The sequence below is a fragment of the Lagopus leucura genome, unplaced genomic scaffold (genome assembly GCF_019238085.1).
Source record: "Lagopus leucura isolate 7727_CA_CO unplaced genomic scaffold, USGS_WTPT01 Super-Scaffold_100002, whole genome shotgun sequence".
NCBI lineage: Eukaryota > Metazoa > Chordata > Aves > Galliformes > Phasianidae > Lagopus > Lagopus leucura.
Window position 1 is genome coordinate 53,305,825 of NW_024962263.1, and position 16,593 is coordinate 53,322,417.

At 34.8% G+C, this 16,593-nt stretch overlaps 1 protein-coding gene across 1 annotated transcript in view; it reads left to right on the plus strand.

The window, feature by feature from the left end:
- Positions 1-16,593, plus strand: part of RP1 (RP1 axonemal microtubule associated) — a 218,102-nt gene that overhangs the window by 152,468 nt on the left and 49,041 nt on the right. The window contains exons 36-41 of the mRNA XM_042869486.1: positions 316-535; positions 1,851-2,005; positions 4,227-4,440; positions 5,504-5,694; positions 7,470-7,680; positions 15,614-15,765. Of these exons, the coding sequence (XP_042725420.1) occupies positions 316-535; positions 1,851-2,005; positions 4,227-4,440; positions 5,504-5,694; positions 7,470-7,680; positions 15,614-15,765 (1,143 nt within the window). The remainder of the gene's footprint in view (positions 1-315; positions 536-1,850; positions 2,006-4,226; positions 4,441-5,503; positions 5,695-7,469; positions 7,681-15,613; positions 15,766-16,593) is intronic.

The window sequence follows — 16,593 nt, forward strand, 5'->3', positions numbered from 1 at the left end:
ACACTCTCCTTATCCAGTAGGGTCATATCCTAACATGTTACATTTGCTTTATAAGCTTGAATGATATTAATTTTAATCTCAACTCACCATAGTGTTTAAGTATTATACATTACTGAAATGGAAATAGAATAAAATAAAGGAGGCAGTCTCATCCACGGAGAAGAGAAGGAGGGATTCCCTTATTGCTCTCATCCTACCCTCTAACACAGTTTCTCCATGGGTTAATATTAAGTTAAAGGATTCCACACTGCTGAGAAAATTGCTGTGAGTGAAGCGGTCCTGACAACATGCTCTTCCTCTTGATGTTTTTTGCAGGTTGAGACTGGAGATGTGGGAGATGTGTATAAGATTCGGGTCAGCTGTGATGACGTGCCAGGCTTTGAGGGTTGGCACTTGAAGTCTTTCCACTTAGAAGAGCTACATACAAAACAAGAGTTGAACTTTGACTGCAACTGCTGGCTGTCTCTTAGCAGAGAAGACAAGGAGCTGGTGAAAGAATTCCCTGTAGTCAGAGAGGACCAGAAAACTTTACCAGGTGAAAACACTGAGCAGATATGAACACTGCTAACCTCTTGAAAATAAATAAATGTCACATATAGAATATAACATATGTTGAGCATTTGATACCTTCAGTGGGTCAATCCTAATAGTCTTCATACATACCCTGCAAAAATGTTGACCATTTAAGAAATTTAATTTTCCAGTTAAGTGGTAGATTGGACTTCACAGTTGCTAAACCTTCTGCACGATTCTGTGTACAAAACTGAAGAAAATAATTATACTTTTAAAAGTTAAAGCACATGTTCACAGCTATGGAAATGATCCATTGTAGATTTGCTGTTGGATTACGTGGTTTATAATTTCAGTTACTAATGGAAACAATTGTATTGTACAAAAAAGTTTTGTATTGTTTTTCCCTAAGGCGTTTTTTCTGACATGCTGAGAGTTTCAGAGAATATTCGTAAGTGCTCTTGGAGTGTGAAGGCCTGCAGAAGCACTGCATTTGTTCAGAAAAGTTGGAAGTTACACGAGATGAAAGTAATATGAAACATGACTGCTTTTCAAAACTGAAGTTCCAGAAATTCTGGTTCTTGAATATCTCAAACCTTTTCACAACCTTAAAAGAAACCATGGCATTAAGTTAGTTGAATGTTAGTTCGGGAGGACAGTATGTTAAAAATGACATTTGAAAATTTTTGGTTATTCTCTTTGTTGAAGTATGAATATATCTGCAACTCAGTGATATTTCTCAGAAGAAAATCCATTCTAGCTGTATCAATTGAAAGAAGAAAATGTGTTTATACAGGAGCACTACAGAGGCAAAACGTTTTGCTGTTGCTGTCATGCACCTTGCATTAATATGTGAATTTGATACATTTTTATGCTTATATCTCATACCATGCATCAAGAGGTTATGCTACATCAGTTTCTTCTGCCTAATTTGAATAAACTTTACATAGCAGTTTATTCTTTGACCTGTGATGATTATTAACTACTGCAAAGATTATGTAGTTTTTAACGGTAAAAAAAACCTCAGATGACTTATTTTTCAGGACTTGAGTGGTAAAATAGATTTAGATAGAATTTGTCTGGATTTTAGTAAGTCTGAGTTGCCTGAATCCAATTTCACTGGATTTGTAAGGAAGTAATGGAAAGACTTCATTACACTTTGCTTGAAGAGATCACATTCACAAAGAGTAACCCATTTTAATCACTGTATAGCAGATTTTTTGGCAGTTCCAGAAGTGAAAACAGTAGTCTTACAAAACAATATGTACTGATTTTTTCTTTAAGAACACTTTTTTAAATGAAGTGTTTCATTTGTACTTTTTTTTCTTTTCTTTGTACAGTCCATAAATATGTTGTCTCTGTACATACTGGTGACCGCTGGGGAGCAGAAACCTTTGCAAACGTTTATATCACCCTTTATGGCAAAAGAGGTGACACAGGTGTAAGGAATCTTCATACACCTTTAACAACAGAAAGGAAATTCCAAAGGAATAAGGTAATGGCACAAATGCTGTCTTACATGTGCAGGACCTACAACTGACTACACTGCATCCCTTAATGCCTGCTCAAGTTAGCCTCCTTCCTGTTTATAATCTCCCTTTAAATATGGAAGACTGCAGTGAGGTCTTCCTGGAGCCTTCTCTTCTCCAGGCTGAACAAGCCCAGTTCCTTCAGCCTTTCTTCATAGAAGAGGTGCTTCAAGCCTTTGATCATCTGCTACATCAATTCAATGTCTTTCTTGTGCTGGGGACCGCAGAGCTGGTTTCAGTGTGAGGCCTCACAGGGGCTGACCAGAAGGAGATAATCACCGTGCTCTCCCTGCTGCCAACCCCCCCTCCCTTTTTGGATCAGCTCAGGATGTAGTTGGCCTTCTGGTCTGTAACCGAACACTGCAGGTTCATCTTGAGCTTTTCATCTGACAAGACTTCAAAATTCCTCTTTGCAGGGCTATTTTCAATGAGTTCTTCTCCCAGTCTGTACACATATCTGGGATTGCCCTGACCTGGATGCAACACCTTGGACTTGTTGAACCTCAATATGTTCACGTGGACACACTTCTTAAGCTTGTCCTAGTCCCTCCTGATAGCATCCTTTTCTTATTGTATCAACTGCACCACTCCGCCTGGTGTCATCCGCAAATGCTGTCACTCCTTTGTAAAAGGCCATCAGACGGAAATAGAATTTATTGTCCAACTATTTACAGCAGACTGATGTCAGTGTTATTTCTTTTCTGGACAAGCACATTTCCAGTGCTGTATGAGCAAACACAAAGCAGATTCCTGAGGACAAACTGTGATCACACTATGTAGTTCTTCTATTCCAAATTTAAGACAGCATGAGTAGCATAGAATTAAAAATTATGGATAGAAAAATAGTTAAGGAAATTGCTGTGAGACTTACAAGTTCAGTGCTTTCTGTAACCTCAACCCCAAGTTAAACACTAAATTAAGTTTACTCAATGACTTTGGACAAGAGAAAAGAAGGGAACGCACAAAACAATATTGCTTCTAGAGAGTCTTAGATTTCTGTGGAATGATTTGATAGGGTGAGGAAAAACTGGATTCAGTATAAACTGAGAGAATTTCTAAAAATAATTTTTTGCAACATATCAGGGCTATGGCTATGTACTGAAATAGCACTCTACAAAAGTTATTTTACTTCACCTTCATTCTCTGATTTATTTCCTAAAATGTATTAATTAAAAAATTTAATGATTTCCACTTACAATCTGGTTGTCAAATCCTGACTATTGTTAAAAAGAAAATTGGTATTTTTGTCATGCAAAGGTAATTTTAATGTTAGTAACAGAAAAGCTACTTCTCCAATATTTCTATTTTAAACGTAGCACAAGCAACATAGAGGACTTTTGAAAGTACTACATTTTATTAGAGATCAATTTGCAGTTATCTTCTTTTTAATTGTCCTTACATCTGGTTTAGTAAGTTCCTGCTATTAAGTCAATGTTTTATTGGGATAATGGTATTAATTATAATTCTAGATGTTGTTTAAACTCCTGTTATTCATAACCTTGCTGACCATTAGAAGCTGCAATCAAGTCCACCTGACCCTAGGCTGGACTGTGTACAGAAAACCTGTTTTGTTTCACATTTATCTTTTTTTTTTTTCATCCCCTGATGCTCTTTTTCTTACTCTTACTCCATTCTGCTTCAGTTCCTGTTTATGGTCTTTCACTCAACTCTCTCCATGTTGTCTTGCTTAATCATTCAGTTTTCTGTTGCAGAAATTTTCATTTTGTAAGAAAAACAAAAAGACAACAAAATGTTTAGTTTACATTTTCTTTTGGCCTGTTAACATAAGTAAACTCTAAATGATCCTTAAAGTCTAAATTTATGTTATACTTTTGATACTGGAAGTGCCCTGAAAATAATTTGATTATAACCAAAATTGTCATAACTTTTAACCTGCCAGAATGCTGATGTATATGTATTTTAAATGTAAAATGATTCATAAAATACGTATTTTCCAAAGATCGAATGAAGTTACAATATATCGTTAATCATGAATGTGGGATTTAAGGTTAGATATAATTAATGTGTGCTTAGATTCAGAGGGGAGATGTTATGTTAAATGTTACCAAAATAACCCCCCCATATAAAAAAGACAAGTATATAACCTCTGCTGAATCCAGGTTGTTTTCCCCTGAGTTCAAGCACATTGAGGTCCAAGATGTCGTATTATTTCAATTTTCTTTGCAGGTGGATTCCTTTTTGGTGGAAGCTGTTTCTCTGAGTCATTTGCAAAAAGTGATCATAGGACATGATGGGCAAGGATATGGGGCTGGAATGTACCTCAAGATGATAACAGTCAGGGAATCACAAGACTCAGACAATGAGTGGGTCTTTCCGTGCTGGAACTGGCTTGATACTCATCTGGGATTATGTGAGACTGTTTGTGAGATATTTACAGTTGGTAAGCTCTTCTGTAATCTGGCCTGGCTCTCTGCATATTTTGAATTTGGTTGCAGGTCTCTAAAGTGATTTTTAAATTGAAAATGTGAATTTTCAGTTTGATTTGGTTATTATAACAATACAACATCTGGTGATGTCAAAGTTAATAAAATTCCATCCTGTAAATACGTTGTGTATAAAACTCTCACCATCTAAATTAAAATTTATCACATTACAGCAAAAGATTTAAAGCAGGTAAAGAGTTTGAAAAGTATGCCTTGTGGGGATAAATAGCTTAAGTCTTATGCACTACTTTTCAAGTTGGTAAGGATCTAATTTGAAATCCAGAGAAAAGTTACTTTAGTCAATCTGTATATTAACTCACCTGTGGTATTATTCCACTGTGAAGAGAAATACAGTTCTGCTGTGCTTTGTTTATATGTACTCATTCCAAGCCTACTACACCACAAGTTGTTCAGATCCAAATGGAAATGAAAGGTAGTGACAATTAATGGAGAAAAAGAGAAGGAGAAGGTCATATTGTTTTACTGAGGATCTGGCAAATATTTTTGCATGTTTACTATATGTCAGTCTCACACTATTATACCACATAATATAGCTAAATATGAGATAGTGTCATGTGAAGTTCATTGTTATTAATTTTATATTAGATGTCTACAGGCTACAGGTGTGTTTGGGGCTTCTGAATGATAAAGTGGTTTTAGTAACATTGATTTTTTTTTTTTTTTTTTTTTTTTTTTTAAGAACAGTTGATTAGACCTCTAAAAGGTGACTGGATACTCTCTTAGTAATTTCTTCCAAACATGACAAGAAAAAGAACATTCTATTAAGAAAATACCTGTGAAACTAAAATTTAAACACAGAAGGAACATTTAGCTGTTAAATTATTGGCAAAAAAAATAATAAAAAGTATTGATGTGTTATTCTTAGTGAACTGTTGCCATAGATACAACGTAACCTGCAAATAGAGCTTGCTTTGTGTATTGTAAAGGCTGTGGTCTTGTTATACTATGCCAGTCTGTCATACTGCCGTCTTTCCTCTTTCTCTTTGATCATTTTTAAAGGTAGAAGATTGATTTCTCATCCTAAACTGCCTAAAGTCATCATGCAGTCATCTGGTCTCTGGATAATGGACATCACTGGATCTGACTGGAGCAGTGAAGAGGATCCATTACACCTCTCTTTAATCTTCTTTGGCAACCAGAATCATAAGAAGTTGCCACTTCAAGTTACAGGAAAAGAAATTCAAATCAAAGTACTTCAATCTTTATCTACTGGAAAAAAAAATAAAAATCTAAGAATCATGTACCTGATAACCCTCTTAATTCTGAGATGATAAATTGTTTCTTTAAACTACTAAATTGATTTTTAAGTTCTCTGTGTAGTTTGACATGGATTATAATATTCTTCCTTTGTAGTCAGTAAGGCTATCACTTAAGCAGCAGCTTTTGAATGAGCAGGAGTGAACCTTCTCTGCTGGTTTCATTCTGAGAATGTTTAAATAAGCAAATTGGTCCCTAGGTGCATATCACAAGATATACCAGACCGCAGGTAGTGATTTACAGTTCTTGTTGATTTCAATTGATTTCACAAAAGTAAGTAATTTGTAAACATACAATTTGTGGGATGTTATAGAGATTTGTGGGCAGATGATGGAGAAGGAAGAAACATAAATGAGATAAAACTTACAGAGCTAATTTTCTATTTAATTTAATTTGTTCATCTCTGCTACCATGTTTTTTTTCCAGGGTAATTACATTTTCTTCCAGTGTTTCTCTCTTTTATTTCTGCTTGTCTTTATCACTTTCTTTTCTCTCTTGATTAGCTCCTTTTGCTCCCTAAGTTTACTCCTTTATTCTTTGTTTTTAGTTTCTTGAGTTACTTATCAATTGAAATATTAAGAGGCTTTTAATCGGATGAATGAATGAAATTGAGTTTATTGAAAGGTGCCCTGCTTCCACTCCAATGGTTCTTCCCTCTTACAACTACAATTCCTTGCTCAGTATCAGTGCTGTGGTACTTCTATGCTTTTCCAATTTTGCTCTCTCTGAATGACCAATACAGCAGAATTTGGAACTGACCAACTGAAGCAAATGCTTCAGACCCCTCATCTGTCTTAAGAAATCCCTAATCATGAAGCTCAGAAAACCAGGAGAATATTCAAGGGAATCATGACAATTACTTGTTCATTTCTTGTAATTCTTGTTCCATCTTACTGTTGGCCTTTGGGGTTTTGAGGAAATTATTTGTGAGGAAATTATTGATCCCTATGAGAAAAGTGGTTTCATTATCCCCAGCTAGTTCATTAGCTTAAATTTGACCTTGTTCAGTTCCTCCTTCATTTGTAAAAACAGCTATATGTCAGGACTAAGTGAACAAGGAGAAGTGGACAGACAAGTCCGTGGAAGTTTCTAAGCCAGCTTTACAACATGAAAGTGTGTCTGTGAAGCTATGTCCTAGAAAAGCTTTCTTAAGGATTGGTTGATGGAACAGCAGAAGGAGGTAGCAGGAGCAAATCAGGAAAATAGGGATGAAAAGAGTCCTGGCACAAAGCCCAAAGAATGAAAATATGTTTCTTTTGATTCTGAGTTTCATCAGAAAGCAGCCTTGGAGAGTTGTGAGTAAAGAAAATGTTCTTGATTCTTATTCCTGCTAGTCATGTAAAGAACAGTTAATGATTAACACTAAAGAGATAATTAGCTTTTTTGCTTTTTTGCTTTTTTTTTTTTTAAATTCTTTAATGGAAGAGAAACTAAACACACTAAGTTAGGTTATAAACAAGATAAAAAATGAATAGTCCTTAGGAAATTTTCCTGTGCTAAGTATGAAGAAATAGTATGAAACTGGAACTATTTGCAATGAGAGCACAGGAAATAATATGATTAGAAAAGAGAAAAATAATAATTGTTATAAACCTGCTCCACTTCTTCATCTGTTAAAGTTTGTTCAGTTGTTGCATAGATCTGTCAACTGTGTATGCACTGGCACAATTAGAAAGAGATCCATTCATCTTCTCTTTTTCTTGCATAGGATGAACTGTCAGATATTGGCTCGCTATACAAAGTTCAGGTAACCGGCCCACACAGCAAGCTAAAACAGCCGTGGCACTTAGATTTACTGCATATGAAGCACACGGGCACAAAGGAAGAGATGTATTTAGCATTTGACTGCTTGTTCAACCCTAATGAAGACAAATGTGTGGAACTGCCAGCTCTCTATGCAGATCAGGAGCCTTTGCCCGGTAAGCTAAGTCTGTTTTTGTTACTGGGGTCAGGATTGGTGTCACTGGAATACCAATATCTCTCCTGGGCTGAATATTAAGAAATACAATGTTTTGTGCATGCATTTATCACAAAAGAAAGCTGAAGAAAGAGAAATCTCTGGTATTAAGATTATGACAGATGTTGTAACTGCTGATACCAAATGTAGAATGCAACTTCTTTTATGTGAGGCAGTTTCCCAGTTTTAGCTCTTGATTATTTGCTATATCTTCAAATTAATGCCATGTCAGCTGAAGACATGTACAAAATATTATCTAGTGCAATATCACCTGAATCTTCCTATTCATAAAGAGATGTGTGTGACCTAGAAAAGTAGTCAGTGTTTTAAGGAAGAAAGAATTGCAAAGACCCCCTACAAAACAGAGATATAATTTAAAAAACGTGTTACATCAGCAAAGGGATAGACAAGAATTTCAATTGCTGTGGAGTTTTATTGATATTGATGAGAAATTTATAGTAGAGCAAGTATTATTCCAGCAAAACAGATTAAGTTGCACTTTTTTCTGCTTCTAGTAACACATGTGAATTATGTATATGACGATGACAGAAATATAATAAAGTGATAACCCCCAGTCCCCCAGGAATATGGCAAACAACAATGCATGCTGATGACTTGATCACAAGCTATTTAAGAACAGACTTCCCATTTATCCAGCTCATTAGAATAAAGAAGATTGATGGGGATAGTAAAGATCATGTATTGGAGCTTTTGGTGACAGTTAAGAGGTTTATTGCCAGAGGCTATAGTACAAAGAGCATTCTGCTTCAGCAGAAACTAGTAGGAAAAGATGGAAGCTGCCCAGGAAAAGAAATAAAATATTCCATGTGAACTTTTGCACACTGTTCTCTAGAGGGATTTTCCTGACTATTTTATTCCATTTAAAATTGAAATCTGAACAAATTAAACAATGAAGACCTTTTAAATATCTGGTTTTATGTGGGTTTTCATAGCTTTAAGAAATTAGTAGCCTTGTAATCATTTACTGAAAAAATCTTATCATTTTAGGTTTTTGATCCATCAGGTTCAAAATAACATCAGATGTTGCGTGTAATATATGTAGGATATATAATGCTAAGTATAATAACCCTAGAGCTTGTTAAAATCTCTGTTACCTCTTTATTGGTAATTACCTTTACTGGTATTTATTTTCAGAATTTGTGATTGCTAAATGTTAAATTAAGTATTAAAATTCAATTCTCGAATATGTCCTACAAAGTCTTAGTTATGCTAAGAAACAGAGATGGTGTCCAAGAGCATTATCCTGATTAGTAGAGTAATTAATTTGATGTAAAATAAGAAGGCTGAGACAGTTTCCTTGGAAAATTTCTTGGAAGATGCATGTATAGTTTCTGCTCCAAATTATACCATACTTGTGTAATATCTACCAAACTAGAAAGTTTCACATAAACCATTTCGTGGACATCTAACTAAGGGAAATATAATGCTCTTTCTTCCAGATGTAACTCATTTTGAGTCCATGAGCTGTTCTTTTGAAACTCAGATATATGGCCACAGATGAAACAGTGACATTTGTGATATTTAAAGATGCACTGAACGAGCAATCTGCAGTCAAAAGTGTTAATACCAGTTTTGTTCTTTCTGGATGCAACACTAATTCAGTCTAAAATTTCTAAGCGTCAGCTTTTTCCTTGTATTCTAATTTGCTTACAGGAGGGAAAAATATTCAGTTTTAGGCATTTGCACTCATTACTGCTTCAAGAGAAATATCAGTTTTTGGAGATGCCTTTCATAAATCTCTTGGTAGTATAGATTTAAATAAAAACAAAAGGAAAATGTTAAAAGTTATCTATCACTACTATCTCCAGACAAATCAAACAAGTAGATAACTCTATAGTGAGCAAAGTAAAAGTAAAAATTATTGAAATAAAAAGTATCTTTCATTAGTTATGTGAACTGCTTGATTGTAACAAAGGCTACATTAACGCAGCTACTGATCTTCTAAACTAAGTGATCCTATGAGATCTGTGTTCCTTTATGATCTTCAGGAAAATCATAATTCCTTCTTTAAAACCAGTGGTCACTCAGTTTTTTTCCTGTATCCACAAGGTGTTTACAAAAATAGTTTTGTACCTCTTTCTGAGCACGTGAGAAACTCATGCATTCTGTCAGTGTATCCTCCACGTCCAACCTTGCCCAATGGGAAATGAGGATAACTTTATGTCCAGTAAACCAGAGGTATCAACTGCATTTGAAATATAGTTAGTAACGTAAAAACAAAACCAAAACAACAACAACAACAACAACAAAAAAAAACGCAACAGACAAACAAAATTGAAAATTGATTCTCTGAAATTACTTTTTCTTCCATCTGTACATCTTTTTCTTAGAAGTCTGCACCCAAGATCACCGTACAGGTAGCTCCCTAGGAACAATTATATTAAATAAACAAGACCAAATGATTCTTTTGCATAATTTCATTTGATTCTGTGGCATTACTTCAGAGCTGAACTTGCTTTCTGGCTATTACCTAGTGTTCCAAAAGTTACTACTTTGTCTGTTTTACTTACTTTCACATATTATCCTAGTATTTATAAGTGTAATTTTACTCAACCAGTATCACAGTCCAAATTACTACTCATGAATCTTTGTCAGTTTCAGAATAAAAGACACTGACTGATTTTTTATTTTCCTTCTAAATTCTGTGGCAATTCTGTGAAGGGCATTCATGTGCATGTTAACACGGTGAAGCAAATTCATCACATAATTAAATTGTATTAGTTTTGAAGAAAATATCTTCAGTTACAATTAAAATCTTTGCATTTTTGGTTCTTAGCTTCTGTATTTCTTGAAGCTTTCTAGATCATTTCTTGATGATTTTTAAAATGTCATTTTTAGTGACTGCAGTTGAAGGCATGTACCAGAAGTTATACAGCAATATATACCACGACTTCAATGTTATCTTAAGTTAGAATTTTGCAATATGTGATTTTCAAAGCAACTATTAAAAATGAGTGTTACCAATCTTTATGAGAATATTTTTAGCACCAGTTATGATCTGGGTTCCTCTGGCTCACATCAGACTTCTGTGATGTAAACAGTGTATTTTTGTCACAACGTGAACCCAAATTCCAAGCCGCACACCAAGCTTGTTAACACAAGAGCATGAAGAGTTTAAGTGCTTAGTGTATGTTAATATGTTTTAACAAACATATGTCTTTACTAAAAAATTACCCAGCTTTAAATTTTTACAGTTTATTGATAAAGCATAACTTTTCCACTTCTTTTTTAATCATAGTAGGTCTTTGTCTTGGAGTAGTGTAAGATGATATATTCAGGTATGAATAAGAATTAGCTTTCTACTTGCTTCTTCATTCATCTAGACACAATTTAAGTCCAGTAGCTTATGTTTATCAAATGATTACATTATTACTAGAAGCAATAGTAAGTCCTACGTTAATTTCCAAAATGAAAGTAGTTCAGAAATATTCCAGCTAATGTATTTTTATTAGGCTTATTAGTTAAACCTCATTAATTCAAGCATAGCACCAATCTAACATGAATCAGTCTGGTTTGGGCATTGAGCTGGTGAAATGAATCATATTATTCTGCTTAGTGTGGCTGATTCCTATTTTGGCTAACTCAATCCTCTTTCACCATCCACTGCTGAGTAAGATAGGTGAACCCTGTACCTTGGACTAGATTCTTAAAATCCATTATTGAACCTGTACAAGATGATTTGCTCCACAGTCTTGAGCAAATTAACTGTGTGGCTATAGAAACTGGACCTTAATCTTCTTCCCAGCCTTTAATTCCACCAGAAGGTTGATTTCAGTTTCTGAGATTTTTTATGCAGTAAATTATCAGGGTTAGGCCTCAACTTCTTTTTCTTTTTTTTTTTTTTTTTTTTTTTTTTTTGCGTAGTACAAAATGAACTTTCAGAAATATCCCTGTCTGCAAAATTATCTTTGAATTTTAGTTGCCTAACATCACTTTAAACTCAAAACTTTTATCTGGGAATTCATCAGACAGTAACCTCTGGAATACTCATTCCCCACATTGACAACCCCTATTTATTATACTATTTTGTACAGCAGAATTTTTGCAGAAGCCTATTGAAAATTGTCCCTGTCAGAGATCTCCAACACCTTTAAAATTCAGCACCTTACCCTGCCCCTTCCACATTAACATCACTATATTTTGGTGGAGAGCTTGCTGATCTGCAGAGGAAAGGAGTATGAGAGAAGATTTTTAGATCTGTAACAGAAGAAAAAGGATTCATTTGATGGTCCACTTCCACCTTCCCAGTCTCAGTGTATTACCTGCATCACTTGATTTCATTGCAAAGCTAAGAACCTAATGATGGTAAGGGTTTAACAGTACTTCTGGTATTAGGATAGGGTATGGTTTTGTCATTTAAACTCTTTACTCAGAGGGGATATTGAGTTTCCTTTGGGCAAATGTTACTGAATTTTTATATAAATAATCCTTGAATAAATTCTGTTTCTTAGTAAATTAAACAAAAACAACAACAAAATTCAAAGCCACAGCTTCTGTCCTATTTCTAATTCATGGCTGTTCTTTTTGTCCTTTTTACTGTGCGCTAGGTGATCACTTTCACATCTCAAAAATGTTGGCTTACATCTGAAACAGAGCTTTTTATAAATAGGATTTGGCAGAGGCTAAGAGTGCCAAGGTTGAACAGAACATCTTATTTTAGTAGATTATATTAGTAGATTATTGCTAGAGGAATGTGGTTCATTTCATTGTGAGAACGGTCCCAAAATTTTCATTCATAAGGGTTGCTTTGTATATTTTTGTTTCGCTTACATAGCAGTCCTTCCTCTGATTCAAAATCTTTGAAAATTAATGGGAAATATTTGCTGTGACTACAGTGATCCTTGAATTATGCATTAACAGATTCAGCAGATTCACAAGGAAATTCTGACTCAGCAAAAGCGTTAGAAATGTTTCTACTTTTCAGTATGTATCTCATTTGAATCCAGATATTATGAAGTAACTAGCTGTGTGACTAGAGTTGAGATCATTATTAAGTATATTAATAATCACAGACCAAAGCAATAAAGGTCATTGTAAGCCCTCTGATTTCTAATCACCTCTATATGAGCGATCAGGTCTGTGGCCCAAGCTCTTATTCACAAGCAGCCTTTTGACTTCAATGGATCTGCTCATATGAGCAGTAGAGAGGACACAGGTGAGCCACCAGTCTGGATGAATAACTCATTTTCTTACCTTCATATTCCATCTTCCTTAAAAAGCAAAAAAGCCTAAAAAGAAAGGAAAAAAAAAAAAAAAGAAAAAAAACAAAAGTCACCTGGACAGCGCACATACTTTTAATATCTGGATTTCCATCAGAAGCAACTCTATGTGCCTACAGTCATTTGCAGCTACGTTGTCATTCATCTGACAATGCATATTTACCTGCCTTTAAGTAAAACCTGACATAAATTAAAGTGTCCATCTAGGAAAACTCTTTGTCTACTACTTACCATCAAACATGAGTGATGTCATTGATTACATGCACTTTCTCAGACCATGGTTTAAATACTTAGAAAAGCAAATTCCCAAGGGAAGTCCTGAAGTAAATAATGACACAGTGAAATAAAATTACTTTTCAGAAAACTCATTTTCTCAGTTGTCATCCCCACATGGTATAAAGATGAAAAGAAACAAAAACATTTCGGTGCAGTGCAAAGTGCACCTTTATTAGACTGATGCATCCCTTATTATTTAATTTTAAATATTCATTTTTCAATCAGTATGCAAAACCACCCAGTAAGCAAAAGCTCTCTCATTCCACTGATGTGACCTTTTTCTTTTAGACATATAAAGAAATAGCTACATAATATGTCACAATATTTGAATTCAGGCCTTTTGATTATAACACTCAATATGAATAGCACCAACTTGTGAAAAGAGCTGTAAGAAAAGCTTAAAAATAAATATCCTCAGAACACATTTTTTCTTTCCTCCCTGTTTTCTTATCACCTACGCATGAAAATAAATGACAGCCTTAGCTTCTGGGATCTTAACAATCACTCTCAAACCTACCAGAAATTTTTCCTAATTATATCTTTTTAAAGGCTGTAGTTTGGTTAAATAGGGCCATTTCTGTCTTGGAGTAAATTTGATTCAAGAAGTAAACTGTAGTGAAAATATCAGAAGTTTCCAGGATTTATACTGAGATATTTCTGTATCCTGTGATGTATTTTAGACTTGACTTGAATAATGAGTATTTCAATGCCTTCTGGCTTGAAATATGAGTTGTGAGACTGAAAATGCACCTTGGTTCAGTGTCTGTCTAAAGCACTGTTTTTTTTCTTTGTTCAAGCACATTTCCTGGGAAAGCAGATGTTGTGCAACCACATAGGTCTCAGGTATAGGCAAGTAGCAGAGTCAGGCAGAACAGTTTCTGCACCGTACTGCTATCATGGTCTGGGCATTGTGGAGATCTGCTTCACAGTGTCAGTGTTGAAGTCATGAAAACCATTGAAGCTGAGGCCAAATAGTTTGGGGTAGTCAAATATAGCTCAGTGCACGTTTCATGCTGTGTTTTAAGAGTGTCCAGGCCTTCAGTCTTAAAACTTCTTATCAGAAAATTCACAAGATAATATATGCGTTCTTGAATATATTTATGTTATGTGTATACTGTTTATTACCCACATCCTAAATGTGACTTTTACAGGGGCAACTTTGTGTGGCTTCTTTTCCTTAGGCTGAAGTAATAATGCGTGTGGTCAGAAGCAGAACATTTAGAACATCTAACTCTTAACTCTTTGATTTTTAGTGTCTGTTCCCAGAATATGTCCCCAGAACACCTCACAACTGTTCATATCCCTAACATAGCCACCAAAGTTAGATACCTGCTGTGCCAGCAGCTCCAGTGAGCTCATATTTATTATTGTATTTAAATAAGAGCAAGTTTTACATAGTATACCACAAGCAAACAAACAAACTTCTCATTTTTTTTCATGACATCCTTTTTGTCATGGTGTTGTATATAACCATGAATAATATTGTGATCTTATTCTATTTGTTTCCTTGTTCCTTACTTCCATTATAAACTATACTTGTGTGTTAAAGTTGATATTGAAAGGATTTTTAGTTCATTATTCATTATTAACTTGTTTTAGCTCCAAATTCATTCTGATAGGTTTATGGGCTTAGAAGTGAGAAAGATTGATAGTCCTGATCGGTTCTGTCACAGGAAGGTAATTACAGAAGTTTAAATCTTAAGACAATCAAATTCCAGCTTTCTTTTAAACAATTTTGTATGTGATAAGTTCTAGTTTCCTTTAAAGAAGAAAATATTGAAACAGTTTGCCCAGAGAAGCTATGGAGGCTCCATCCTTGAAGGCATTCGAGACTAGGTTGGATTGGGGTCTGGGCAGCCTGACTGAGTGGGTTGCAACCCCTGCCCATGGAGGGGAGTTGGAATTAGATAATCTTTAAGGTCCCTTCCAACCTAAGCTGTCCTATGGCTCTATGGTATTGCACACTACCTACAGAAGGAGCAAAGAAATATGAGTGAATTGTCTTAAAGAACAGAATTTAGACTTTCCAAAGTCTAAATATTTTTAGAGATTTACTTTTAAGGAGGAGGAGGAGGAATTATTTTTGAGACTCTTTGCCTCAAGCAGCAGCCAGTAGTGCTGATTTTGTGGGAGTGGTGTCTAACTGAAACAAAATTGTATTCTGTGAATTGCCAGAGAGTTATGCTGTAGGAATGTGTTTTAGATAGGACATTACCAGGAAACAGATCTGTGTTACTTGTACTCTGGCACTGCATGGGATTCAGATGGAGTTTGCAATGGTTTCTACTAGGAATTATTAGATAATATGGGTGTTATGCTAGTAGACAAGCACAATTTTCTCATGATGACATTTTTTGTAAATTCATTTTTTTTCTGAAGTTGTGGAATATTCAATCAATTTGCACACCGGAGACTTGAAGAAAGCAGATGCCACTGGTGAGGCTTATCTGTGTATTCAAGGAGAAAGGACTGACTCAGGGAAACGATGGCTTAACTCGAGAAACAGCCTGATTACTTTTGCTAGAGGGCAGGTAAAACAATGAGGAAAAACATAACTGAATCTGCAAGTATCTTGTTGTTATTTCTTATGTTATTATAGAACTTTCCATGTACAAAGCATCAAAAACATTTCACTAACTTTTGCATTCTGTGTGGGTATAATTTTTTCTATTAACTAAGATGTAATTTTCATAGGTAACATATTAAGCATCAATAGCATTAAACAATAGTAAAGCAATTAAGTTAATGAGGTAATGTTGAGTTGAACTAAATGTACTCTGAAATTTCATCTTTAATATTCCAGACTTTTAAGCCTATGGAGTTATCTTTGTTTAGATATACCTGGTAGCTCTGATAAAATTTCTGTAGAATAACTTGCCTTTATACCACAGCCTTCTCTTGATTAGCCTTCCTGAATAGTAATAACTATATTCCAAGCAGTAATTTATTTTTTTGCGCTTCCATTATTCTTTTTCCTCATACTTTCTTGCATTTTGAGTGTTCAAGAACTTTTCCTAGTAGAGTAATTCCTTAAGTGGTTGTGGGCATAAAAATAAAGTAGCTAAAACAAATTTCAGATCAAACAGAAATATCTGTTTCAGATTGACAGGGAATATCTTGCTGACACTTTATTAGACTCCCATTGTGTTCAGATTTGGAATATTTTTTGTTTGTTTGTCTTAAGCAAATAATAAAATCATTGCAAATATTTGCTGAAGGGAAAAAGGGAAGATTCCATCAAGTCTGTTCATCATGGAAGAGAGAAACATCTATCATAGAAATGGCTTCCACAAAAAAGCCTTATTCCAATAGAATCATAGAATCACCAAGGTTGTATAAGACATAAAAGGTCATCCAGT